Source organism: Oncorhynchus masou, chromosome 7 (genome assembly GCF_036934945.1).
Source record: "Oncorhynchus masou masou isolate Uvic2021 chromosome 7, UVic_Omas_1.1, whole genome shotgun sequence".
Taxonomy (NCBI): domain Eukaryota; kingdom Metazoa; phylum Chordata; class Actinopteri; order Salmoniformes; family Salmonidae; genus Oncorhynchus; species Oncorhynchus masou.
The window spans coordinates 2,996,063-3,008,349 of record NC_088218.1 but is presented as its reverse complement, the minus strand read 5'-3'; the positions used below and the strand labels follow the sequence as shown (position 1 = coordinate 3,008,349).

General features: G+C 46.7%; 1 protein-coding gene across 2 annotated transcripts in view; it reads right to left on the bottom strand.

Moving 5' to 3' along the window:
* The window catches only part of LOC135543120 (tudor domain-containing protein 3-like), a 60,141-nt gene extending 48,117 nt beyond the window's left edge, over window positions 1–12,024 (bottom strand). For both annotated transcript variants that reach the window (XM_064970197.1, XM_064970198.1), the window contains exons 1-4: window positions 11,785–12,024; window positions 10,514–10,598; window positions 9,175–9,240; window positions 3,451–3,611 (exon numbers count right to left, since the gene is read on the bottom strand). In XM_064970197.1, the coding sequence (XP_064826269.1) occupies window positions 3,451–3,611; window positions 9,175–9,240; window positions 10,514–10,598; window positions 11,785–11,822 (350 nt within the window). In that variant the 5' untranslated portion in view covers window positions 11,823–12,024. The remainder of the gene's footprint in view (window positions 1–3,450; window positions 3,612–9,174; window positions 9,241–10,513; window positions 10,599–11,784) is intronic.
* Window positions 12,025–12,287: the final 263 nt, after the last annotated feature.

The window sequence follows — 12,287 nt, the reverse complement described above, 5'->3', positions numbered from 1 at the left end:
CCTCCCTCTCTCTCTCCCTCCCTCCGTCCACTATCAGAGCTAGCTGGGACTGGAGCAGGGTCCTCTCTCCCTCCCTCTCTCTCCCTCTCTCCCTCCCTCCACTATCAGAGCTAGCTGGGACTGGAGCAGGGTCCTCTCTCCCTCTCCCTCCCTCCCTCCCTCTCTGAGCTAGCTGGGACTGGAGCAGGGTCCTCTCCCTCTCTCCCTCCCTCCCTCCCTCCACTATCAGAGCTAGCTGGGACTGGAGCAGGGTCCTCTCTCCCTCCCTCCCTCCCTCCCTCCACTATCAGAGCTAGCTGGGACTGGAGCAGGGTCCTCCCTCCCTCCCTCTCACCCTCCCTCTCACCCTCCCTCCCTCCCTCCCTCCCTCTCTGAGCTAGCTGGGACTGGAGCAGGGTCCTCTCCCTCTCTCCCTCCCCCCTCCCTCCACTATCAGAGCTAGCTGGGACTGGAGCAGGGTCCTCTCTCCCTCTCTCTCTCTCCCTCCCTCCCTCCCTCCACTATCAGAGCTAGCTGGGACTGGAGCAGGGTCCTCTCTCCCTCCCTCTCGCTCCCTCCCTCCCTCCCTCCACTATCAGAGCTAGCTGGGACTGGAGCAGGGTCCTCTCTCCCTCCTCTCTCTCCCTCCCTCCCCCTCCCTCCACTATCAGAGCTAGCTGGGACTGGAGCAGGGTCCTCTCTCCCTCCCTCTCTCTCTCCCTCCCTCCGTCCACTATCAGAGCTAGCTGGGACTGGAGCAGGGTCCTCTCTCCCTCCCTCCCTCTCTCTCCCTCTCTCTCTCCCTCCACTATCAGAGCTAGCTGGGACTGGAGCAGGGTCCTCTCTCCCTCCCTCTCTCTCCCTCTCTCTCTCCCTCCACTATCAGAGCTAGCTGGGACTGGAGCAGGGTCCTCTCTCCCTCCCTCTCTCTCCCTCCCTCCCTCCCTCCACTATCAGAGTTAGCTGGGACTGGAGCAGGGTCCTCTCCCTCCCTCCCTCCACTATCAGAGCTAGCTGGGACTGGAGCAGGGTCCTCTCTCTCCCTCCCTCCACTATCAGAGCTAGCTGGGACTGGAGCAGGGTCCTCTCCCTCCCTCCCTCCCTCCACTATCAGAGCTAGCTGGGACTGGAGCAGGGTCCTCTCCCTCTCTCCCTCTCTCCCTCCACTATCGGAGCTAGCTGGGACTGGAGCAGGGTCCTCTCTCAGGGTACTGTCTCATAATGACACTGTGGAACGGATCTGCACGCCAATACAAACTAACCTCTTTCTGTTTCCTTCTATCCACACTCTCATCCATCTCGTCCTGTTTCCTTTTCTTTCCCTCCCTCTCCCTCCCTCCATCTCTCTCCCTCTCTCTCCCTCCCTCTCTCCTTCTCTCTCTCTCCCTCTCTCTCCCTCCCTCTCTCCTTCTCTCTTCCTCCCTCCCTCTCCCTCTCTCTCCCTCCCTCTCTCCTTCTCTCTTCCTCCCTCCCTCTCCCTTCCTCCCTCCCTCCCTCCCTCCCTCTCCCTCCCTCCCTCCCTCCCTCCACTATCAGAGCTAGCTGATATCAACAGAACAGACACTAGTTAGTGTTGTCATAATAAAAGGGTTGTACTGTTCTCTCCTCGCGGATAGATTCCGGGCAAGCTCTCCGTCCCAAATGGGACCCTAATTCCCCTTCGTAGTGCACTACATCGTTTTGAGTCCAGAGATAATAGGGATCCATGTGGGACTCAGCGTTCCTCTCTGGCCACTCCACCTGTAGGGGCTGGCTGGTCGCCACGGCAGCCGTCGCCGCGGACGCTGCTTGGATGGAGTTGTAATTAAGGAAACGGATTGGTAGCGGATCAGCCACTGACGAGTGGAAATTACAGAGGGAGAAGAAGAAAGAGAGAGAGATGGAGACCGGGGGAGGGAGGGAGGAAGAGAGGGGGAGTGCAGGGAGGGAGGGATGGAGGGAGGGAGGGAGTGCAGGGAGGGAGTGCAGGGAGGGAGGGAAGGGAGGGAGTGCAGGGAGGGATGGAGGGAGGGTGCAGGGAGGGAGGGAGTGCAGGGAGGGAGGGTGCAGGGAGGGAGGGAGGGAGTGCAGGGAGGGAGGGAGGGAGTGCAGGGATGGAGGGAGGGAGGGTGCAGGGAGGGAGGGAGGGAGGGAGGGAGGGAGGGAGGCTGAGGGAGTTCAGAAAGTCACCAACATCGGTCTGGGAGGGAGGGTCTGTGCTTCCATTCCAAAAGAAAGACGAGAGTTTTGGTTGAAAATGAGGATCTACGATACTGGCTGATTGGTAGACAGGAGTGAAGCAGCACCAGTCTACAGGTCAGTCTACAGGTCAGTCTACAGGTGGGTCTACAGGTCAGTCTACAGGTCAGTCTACAGGTCAGTCTACATGTCAGTCTAATAATAATATAATATATCCCATTTAGCAGACGCTTTTGTCCAAAGCGACTTACAAGTCGGCTGGGGCCACTACTTTTACATATGGGTGGCCCCAGCGGGAATCGAACCCACGACGCTTGGCGTTGCAAGCGCCATGCTCTACCGACTGAGCCACACAGGACCCACACGTCTACAGGTCAGTCTACAGGTCAGTCCACAGGTCAGTCTACAGGTCAGTCTACATGTCAGTCTACAGGTCAGTCTACAGCTCAGTCTACAGGTCAGTCTACAGCTCAGTCTACAGGTCAGTCTACAGGTCAGTCTACAGGTCAGTCCACAGGTCAGTCTACAGGTCAGTCCACAGGTCAGTCTACAGGTCAGTCTACAGGTCAGTCTACAGGTCAGTCTACAGGTCAGTCTACAGGTCAGTCTACAGGTCAGTCTACAGGTGGGTCTACAGGTCAGTCTACAGGTCAGTCTACAGGTCAGTCTACAGGTCAGTCTACAGGTCAGTCTACAGGTCAGTCTGCAGGTCAATCAATCAGATGAGCCTGGTGTTTAAAGTGGCTAATCAAACAGATTAGCCTGGTGTTTAAAGTGGCTAATCAATCAGATTAGCCTGGTGTTTAAAGTAGCTAATCAAACAGAATAGCCTGGTGTTTAAAGTAGCTAATCAAACAGAATAGCCTGGTGTTTAAAGTAGCTAATCAAACAGAATAGCCTGGTGTTTAAAGTAGCTAATAGATCAAACAGATTAGCCTGGTGTTTAAAGTAGCTAATCAATCAAACCGATTCGCCTGGTGTTTAAAGTAGCTAATCAATCAAACCGATTAATGAATTGATCTGGGACAGGTGTTTAAACTAGTAGTTGTTCTCTACCTGATCTGGGACAGGTGTTAACACTAGTAGTTGTTCTCTACCTGATCTGGGACAGGTGTTTAAACTAGTAGTTGTTCTCTACCTGATCTGGGACAGGTGTTTAAACTAGTTGTTCTCTACCTGATCTGGGACAGGTGTCTGAACTAGTTGTTCTCTACCTGATCTGGGACAGGTATTTAAACTAGTAGTTGTTCTCTACCTGATCTGGGACAGGTGTCTGAACTAGTTGTTCTCTACCTGATCTGGGACAGGTGTGTGAACTCGAGGCCCACAGCGTTGGTGTGTCCGTCTGTCATCTGCAGCCTCAGCATCCTGGGGGCTCCCTGAGACTCCTCGTTGTCCTTGGGGGCCGACACGTTCCTCACCTTCTGAACCTGCAGCACACACGGACCCTCCAACTGAGGGCGGGTACGGGTGAGGAAAAGACGAAGGACAGCGGTCGTGTTAATTAGGGCACACTGTAGCAAAAACCTTTTTGTTACAGCCAGAGACTGAGTTAGGGGTCCGTATTCATCAGGCACCAAACGGATCAAAACAGACAAAGCGAGAGGGGAGCTGAACTTGTCCAATAAGGAGATTTTTTTTCGCTCCGGTGTGTCCTAATGCCAGGGTTTGTTGCAGTAAAGACATTTGTAACCACGAACTGGCAAACAACCTCACCAGATGGTTCCAGCTTCAATAACTGCTCCTCTGGGACGAATAAAGTTTATTGAATTGAGCTCCCCTCGCCGTCTCCTCGCTCAAATTGACCGTACTGCTTTTACAGTTGAAGTCGGGAAGTTTACATACACTTAGGTTGGAGTCATGAAAACTAGTTTACATACACTTAGGTTGGAGTCATTAAAACTAGTTTACATACACTTAGGTTGGAGTCATTAAAACTAGTTTACATACACTTAGGGTGGAGTCATTAAAACTAGTTTACATACACTTAGGTTGGAGTCATTAAAACTAGTTTACATACACTTAGGTTGGAGTCATTAAAACTAGTTTACATACACTTAGGTTGGAGTCATTAAAACTAGTGTACATACACTTAGGTTGGAGTCATTAAAACTAGTTTACATACACTTAGGTTGGAGTCATTAAAACTAGTTTACACACACTTAGGTTGGAGTCATTAAAACTAGTTTACATACACTTAGGTTGGAGTCATTAAAACTAGTTTACATACACTTAGGTTGGAGTCATAAAAACTAGTTTACATACACTTAGGTTGGAGTCATGAAAACTAGTTTACATACACTTAGGTTGGAGTCATTAAAACTAGTTTACACACACGTAGGTTGTAGTCATTAAAACTAGTTTACATACACTTAGGTTGGAGTCATTAAAACTAGTTTACATACACTTAGGTTGGAGTCATAAAAACTAGTTTACATACACTTAGGTTGGAGTCATGAAAACTAGTTTACATACACTTAGGTTGGAGTCATTAAAACTAGTTTACATACACTTAGGTTGGAGTCATTAAAACTAGTTTACATACACTTAGGTTGGAGTCATTAAAACTAGTTTACATACACTTAGGTTGGAGTCATTAAAACTAGTTTACATACACTTAGGTTGGAGTCATTAAAACTAGTTTACACACACTTAGGTTGGAGTCATTAAAACTAGTTTACATACACTTAGGTTGGAGTCATTAAAACTAGTTTACATACACTTAGGTTGGAGTCATTAAAACTCCTTTTTTCAACCCCTCCACACATTTCCTGTTAACTAACTACAGTTTAGGAAAGTCGGTTTGGACATCTACTTTGTGCGTGACACAATTAATGTTTCCAACAATTGTTTTCAAACGGATTATTTCACTTATAATTCACTGTATCACAATTCCAGTGGGTCAGAAGTTTACATACACTAAGTTGACTGTGCCTTTAAACAGCTTGGAAAATTCCAGAAAATGATGTCATGGCTTTAGAAGTTTCTGATAGGCATCATTTGAGTCAATTGGAGGTGTACCTGTGGATGTATTTCAAGGCCTACCTTCAAACTCAGTGCCTCTTTGCTTGTCATCATGGGAAAATCAAAAGAAATCAGAAAAAAATTGTAGACCTCCACAAGTCTGGTTCATCCTTGGGAGCAATTTCCAAACGCCTGAAGGTACCACGTTAATCTGTACAAACTATAGTACGCAAGTATAAACACCATGGGACCACGCAGACATCATACCGCTCAGGAAGGAGACGCGTTCTGTCTCCTAGAGATGAACGTACTTTGGTGCGAAAAGTGCAAATCAATCCCAGAACAACAGCAAAGGACCTTGTGAAGATTCTGGAGAAAACAGGTACAAAAGCATCTATATCCACAGTAAAACAAGTCCTATATCAACATAACCTGAAAGGCCGCTCAGCAAGGAAGAAGCCACTGCTCCAAAACCACCATAAAAAAGCCAGACTACAGTTTGCAACTGCACATGGGGACAAAGATCATACTTTTTGGAGAAATGTCCTCCGGTCTGATGAAACAAAAATAGAACTGTTTGGCCAAAATGACCATCGTTACGTTTGGAGAAAAAAGCGTGAGGCTTGCAAGCCGAAGAACACCATCCCAACCGTGAAGCACGGGGGTGGCAGCATCATGTTGTGGGGGTGCTTTGCTGCAGGAGGGACTGGTGCACTTCACAAAATAGATGGCACAACGAGAAAGGAAAACGATGTGGATATATTGAAGCAACATCTCAAGACATCAGTCAGGAAGTTAAAGCTGGTCGCAAATGGGTCTTCCAAATGGACTTTGACCTCAAGCATACTTCCAAAGTTGTGGCAAAATGGCTTAAGGACAACAAAGTTAAGGTATTGGAGTGGCCATCACAAAGCCCTGACCTCAATCATATTGAAAATCTGTGTGGCAGAACTGAAAAAGCGTGTGCGAGCAAGGAGGCCTACAAACCTGACTCTGTTACACCAGCTTTGTCAGGAGGAATGGGCCAAAATTCCCCCAACTTATTGTGGGAAGCTTGTGGAAGGCTACCCAAAATGTTTCACCCAAGTTAGACAATGTAAAGGCAATGCTACCAAATACTAATTGGGTGTATGTAAACTTCTGACCCACTGGGAATGTGATGGAAAAAAATAAAAACTGAAATAAATCATTTTCTCTACTAGTATTCTGACATTTCACATTCTTAAAATAAAAGTGGTGATCCTAACTGACCGAAGACAGGGAATTTTTGCTAGGATTAAATGTCAGGAATTGTGAAAAACTGAGTTTAAATGTATTTGGCTAAGGTGTATGTAAACTTCTGACTTCAACTGTAAGTACCTGACCTTCCTTAACGGTCATGTACTGGACCTTCCTTAACAGCCATGTACCGGACCTTCCTTAACGGCCATGTACCGGACCTTCCTTAACGGTCATGTACCGGACCTTCCTTAACGGTCATGTACCTGACCTTCCTTAACGATCATGTACCGGACCTTCCTTAACGGTCATGTACCGGACCTTCCTTAACGGTCATGTACCTGACCTTCCTTAACGGTCATGTACCTTACCTTCCTTAACGGTCATGTACCTGACCTTCCTTAACGGTCATGTACCTGACCTTCCTTAACGGTCATGTACCTGACCTTCCTTAACGGTCATGTACCTGACCTTCCTTAACGGTCATGTATCTGACCTTCCTTAACACTTAAGTACCTGATCTTCCTTAACGGTCATGTACCGGACCTTCCTTAATGGTCATGTACCGGACCTTCCTTAACGGTCATGTACCGGACCTTCTTTAACGATCATGTACCGGACCTTCCTTAACGGTCATGTACCTGACCTTCCTTAACGGTCATGTATCTGACCTTCCTTAACACTTAAGTACCTGATCTTCCTTAACGGTCATGTACCGGACCTTCCTTAACGGTCATGTACCTGACCTTCCTTAACGGTCATGTACCAGACCTTCCTTAACGGTCATGTATCTGACCTTCCTTAACGGTCATGTACCTGACCTTCCATAACAGCCATGTACCTGACCTTCCTTAACACTTAAGTACCTGACCTTCCTTAACGGTCATGTACCTGACCTTCCTTAACACTTAAGTACCTGACCTTCCTTAACGGTCATGTACCGGACCTCCCTTAACGCTGATGTACCGTTAAACAGAGTGTGTTTGTTCTTCAGGTCCATGCTGTAAACAGAGAAGTGGCAACTAAAGAAATAACACTGCTCAGATGATTCTTTTCACAGCTCTGGTTCTGGTTCCCTCCTTTACATTCAACTGAGGTTTACACGTTCCAATTAAAATAGTTTCTGAGCTCCAAGAGCTGGCATTCTACGGCATATTCAATCACCTCTTTGTAAATGCAGTACATATTAATTGCAGTCTAGTGATAACCAACTCTGGGAAAAGAGCCAAGCAAAAATAATAATAACGTAATGCAGACAGACCGAGAAATTCTGAATCACCAGCATTGATGGCGCTTCCCCTGTTAGACTAATGCAGAGTGGGAGTTGTACTTACCTGAAAGGAGTGCAATATCTTATACAGAGCCTTAGGAGGACCGTGGGTTATTAGCTCTCTGAGGACCGTGGGTTATTAGATCTCTGAGGACAGTGGGTTATTAGATCTCTGAGGACAGTGGGTTATTAGATCTCTGAGGACCGTGGGTTATTAGATCTCTGAGCTTTAGGAGGACCGTGGGTTATTAGATCTCTGAGGACCGTGGGTTATTAGATCTCTGAGGACCGTGGGTTATTAGCTCTCTGAGGACCGTGGGTTATTAGATCTCTGAGCTTTAGGAGGACTGTGGGTTATTAGCTCTCTGAGCTTTAGGAGGACCGTGGGTTATTAGATCTCTGAGGACTGTGGGTTACTAGCTCTCTGAGCTTTAGGAGGACTGTGGGTTATTAGCTCTCTGAGCTTTAGGAGGACCGTGGGTTATTAGATCTCTGAGGACCGTGGGTTATTAGCTCTCTGAGCTTTAGGAGGACTGTGGGTTATTAGCTCTCTGAGCTTTAGGAGGACCGTGGGTTATTAGATCTCTGAGGACCGTGGGTTATTAGCTCTCTGAGCTTTAAGAGGACCGTGGGATATTTGCTCTCTGAGCTTTAGGAGGACCGTGGGTTATTAGATCTCTGAGGACCGTGGGTTATTAGCTCTCTGAGCTTTAGGAGGACCGTGGGTTATTAGCTCTCTGAGCTTTAGGAGGACCGTGGGTTATTAGCTCTCTGAGCTTTAGGACGACCGTGGGTTATTAGATCTCTGAGGACCGTGGGTTATTAGCTCTCTGAGCTTTAGGAGGACCGTGGGTTATTAGCTCTCTGAGGACTGTGGGTTATTAGATCTCTGAGCTTTAGGAGGACCGTGGGTTATTAGCTCTCTGAGCTTTAGGAGGACCGTGGGTTATTAGATCTCTGAGCTTTAGGAGGACCGTGGGTTATTAGCTCTCTGAGCTTTAGGAGGACCGTGGGTTATTAGATCTCTTTGCTTTATAAGGACCGTGGGTTATTAGCTCTCTTTGCTTTATAAGGACCGTGGGTTATTAGCTCACATACAAATTAATTAATTATCTCCCTCGTCATCATCTGTGGCTTTTTCTCAGTTGAACTGAGAAATGAGGAATGAAGGCATTTTAAAGCTGGTGTGACAGAGACATCTAGTGGCCTTTGGAAGTAGTGCATTTCTGTATTTCTCAAACGTGCACAGGACAGTGTAACCAACAGGGTATCAAGCCCGGGTCAGGTGCATGTTGTTTTCAAGGCTGAGATAAATAGCCCACTGAGCTAAAGCCTAGGAATTAGCTTCCTATGTTGCCATGTGTCTTCAACATGTTTACTCACCATAGCAGTCTAGCTTGACTAACCCCCAATCCACACTATGAGACAATCCTGTTGGTTCTAACTTTGTTTTTCTTCTGTATCGAATCATTATGATAGGATCTTTGACAGTTTCTCTGACCCTTTGGCGTACACATATCTGCGCACGCACGCACGCACACACACACACACACACAATGCCTCACCTTCTCCACCCGGCCACTGTTGATGTCCGCAGGGAGAAACGCCCTGCCAATAGGCCTCAGGTCACTCTGTAGAGACAGTCACAGAGACAGGGCGGAGAGATGAGCAACACTTATCCCCACCAACATATTAGGCTGACAATGAAATGACCTGTAGTAAACCTCCAGATCAATAATTGAAAGCAATGTAGAGAAACCTGTTTTGAAAGCACTGGCAAATATTGGCTTGAATCTTGATTCTCCACACGTCTCTCAGAGTGGGCAAGAGCACACCCCTTGTCACGGACTTCAAACACTATTGGATTGGTGTTGGTCTGATTAGTCTGATTGGGGCGGCAGGGTAGCCTAGTGGTTAGAGTGGAGGGGCGGCAGGGTAGCCTAGTGGTTAGGGTGGAGGGGCAGGGTAGCCTAGTGGTTAGAGTGGAGGGGCAGGGTAGCCTAGTGGTTAGAGTGGAGGGGCGGCAGGGTAGCCTAGTGGTTAGAGTGGAGGGGCAGGGTAGCCTAGTGGTTAGAGTGGAGGGGCAGGGTAGCCTAGTGGTTAGAGTGGAGGGGCAGGGTAGCCTAGTGGTTAGAGTGGAGGGGCGGCAGGGTAGCCTAGTGGTTAGGGTGGAGGGGCGGCAGGGTAGCCTAGTGGTTAGAGTGGAGGGGCGGCAGGGTAGCCTAGTGGTTAGAGTGGAGGGGCGGCAGGGTAGCCTAGTGGTTAGAGTGGAGAGGTGGCAGGGTGGCAACCTTCCGGTTACTAGTCCAACGCTCCAACCACTAGGCTACCCTGCCGCCCCTCCACCCTAACCACTAGGCTACCCTGCCGCCCCTCCACTCTAACCACTAGGCTACCCTGCCGCCCCTCCACCCTAACCACTAGGCTACCCTGCCGCCCCTCCACTCTAACCACTAGGCTACCCTGCTGCCCCTCCACTCTAACCACTAGGCTACCCTGCTGCCCCTCCACTCTAACCACTAGGCTACCCTGCCGCCCCAGATTGTCGTAAAGCATTGGCTTGAGGGACAGGGGGAAGTGTGCAAGATCAAACAAGGGTGGAGAATTGGAATGCAGCCATATTAGTGTGACTTTCATTTATCTGACATACCGGCATACCGGCAAAACATTCAATAACGAATATTCAAAGCAATGTAGAGGAATCTGTTTTACACAAACCTGTTTTTGTAAAAAGCTTGATTGATTTTTTTTTTTAAATGAGGTTGACTGTAAGCACAACATCTCTTTTCTATTCAAACCCCCTTGGGGTCAGTTAAATGTACATCTACACAGGTGAAAGGGGAAAACGTTTTTGTTTGTTTGTTGGTATACGAGAAGAGAGATGTGAGAATACTAGCTACTTACATTGAGTGCAATGCGAATAATGTAAGGAGCTGAGGGTTTCTCAGAAGTGCCTTTCAACTCCTCTATTCCTTCATCTGTAAGGTACCTGTGTAGGAGGTCAACCAAAAGAAAGGGCTCACATATCAATGGCGTAACCAATGCACGGTGGTTATTAAACAACAACAACACTCCAGCTAGCCACCGTGAACAAACACATTGAAAATCAAAAGCTAGCCAGCCAACTCGCATATCACTCGAGTGTACTTAAATAACATAGCTAACAACTGACTAGCAGATCAACTTTGAAGATATATTAATAGCTAGCTACAGTAATGTAGAGCAAGCTACAGTACAGTAATGTAGAGCTAGCTACAGTAATGTAATGTAGAGCAAGCTAGCTATAGTACAGTAATGTATTGCTAGCTAGCTACAGTACAGTAATGTAGAGCTGGCTACAGTAATGTAATGTAGAGCAAGCTAGCTATAGTACAGCTAGCTATAGTAGTAATGTATTGGTAGCTAGCTACAGTACAGTAATGTAGAGCTAGCTACAGTAATGTAATGTATTGCTAGCTAGCTACAGTATTGGTAGCTAGCTACAGTACAGTAATGTAGAGCTAGCTACAGTAATGTAATGTATTGCTAGCTAGCTACAGTACAGTAATGTAGAGCTAGCTACAGTAATGTAATGTATTGCTAGCTAGCTACAGTAATGTAATGTATTGCTAGTTAGCTGCAGTGCAGTAATGTATTGCTAGCTAGCTACAGTACAGTAATGTATTGCTAGCTAGCTACAGTACAGTAATGTATTGCTAGCTAGCTACAGTACAGTAGTGTAGAGCTAGCTACAGTACAGTAGTGTAGAGCTAGCTATAGTACAGTAATGTATAACTTGCTACAGTACAGTAGTGTAGAGCTAGCTACAGTACAGTAATGTAGAGCTAGCTACAGTACAGTAATGTAGAGCTAGCTAGCTACAGTACAGTAATGTATTGCTAGGTAGCTACTTAGCTTCAAATGAACATACACGGCCTTGTTAGTTAGCATATCAAAGCTAAACATGCTAAAATAATTGACAGCAATTTGCTAGACAAATTCACAACATCAACTACCAAAATAATTATTATTAGCTACTGTTACCAGTCCGTAGGCCAGAAATGTCATATATCTATCTACATTATCACAGGCATCACAGTATGTGAGATCCTAAATGAGGTGTTAACTAGAAAAGCTAAAGCTATGCTAGCAAAGTGAACGTGTAATGTAGCTAGGTAGCTACACAAGCTACCCACCAGCCTTCTTTCGTGAGGGCTAAGTTGATTTCAGCCATTTTCTTTCAAATAAAAAAATAAAGTATCAAATGCAAATATAGTCGATGAACTATTTAATTTGTGGAATATCCATTGTTTGTTTTTTTATATCTTTAATAATTAATCCGATAATCAATGAGTTTAGCCGGATATTTTTAGCGTTTTGCCGGACTAAAAACAAATGACCTCCCGTTGGAAGAGACGTCAAAGTTGAATCTGATGCTTGTCGGCAAAGAGGGAAGGAAGAAACACAGCAGCTCCGGTGGCAAAGACAGTCACTGCATCTACGGTGCTTTAATCAATCCAATGACCTATCTACTACACTCTGTGAAATGTAATAATATTAGTTTCAATGTTTCAATATCACCATTGTTTCCTCTCCCCCCTTTACAACTGCCGACCAGGCACATACACTCTTAGAACCGTTATTTATTTATTTTACCTTTATTTAACTAGGCAAGTCAGTTAAGAACAAATTCTTATTT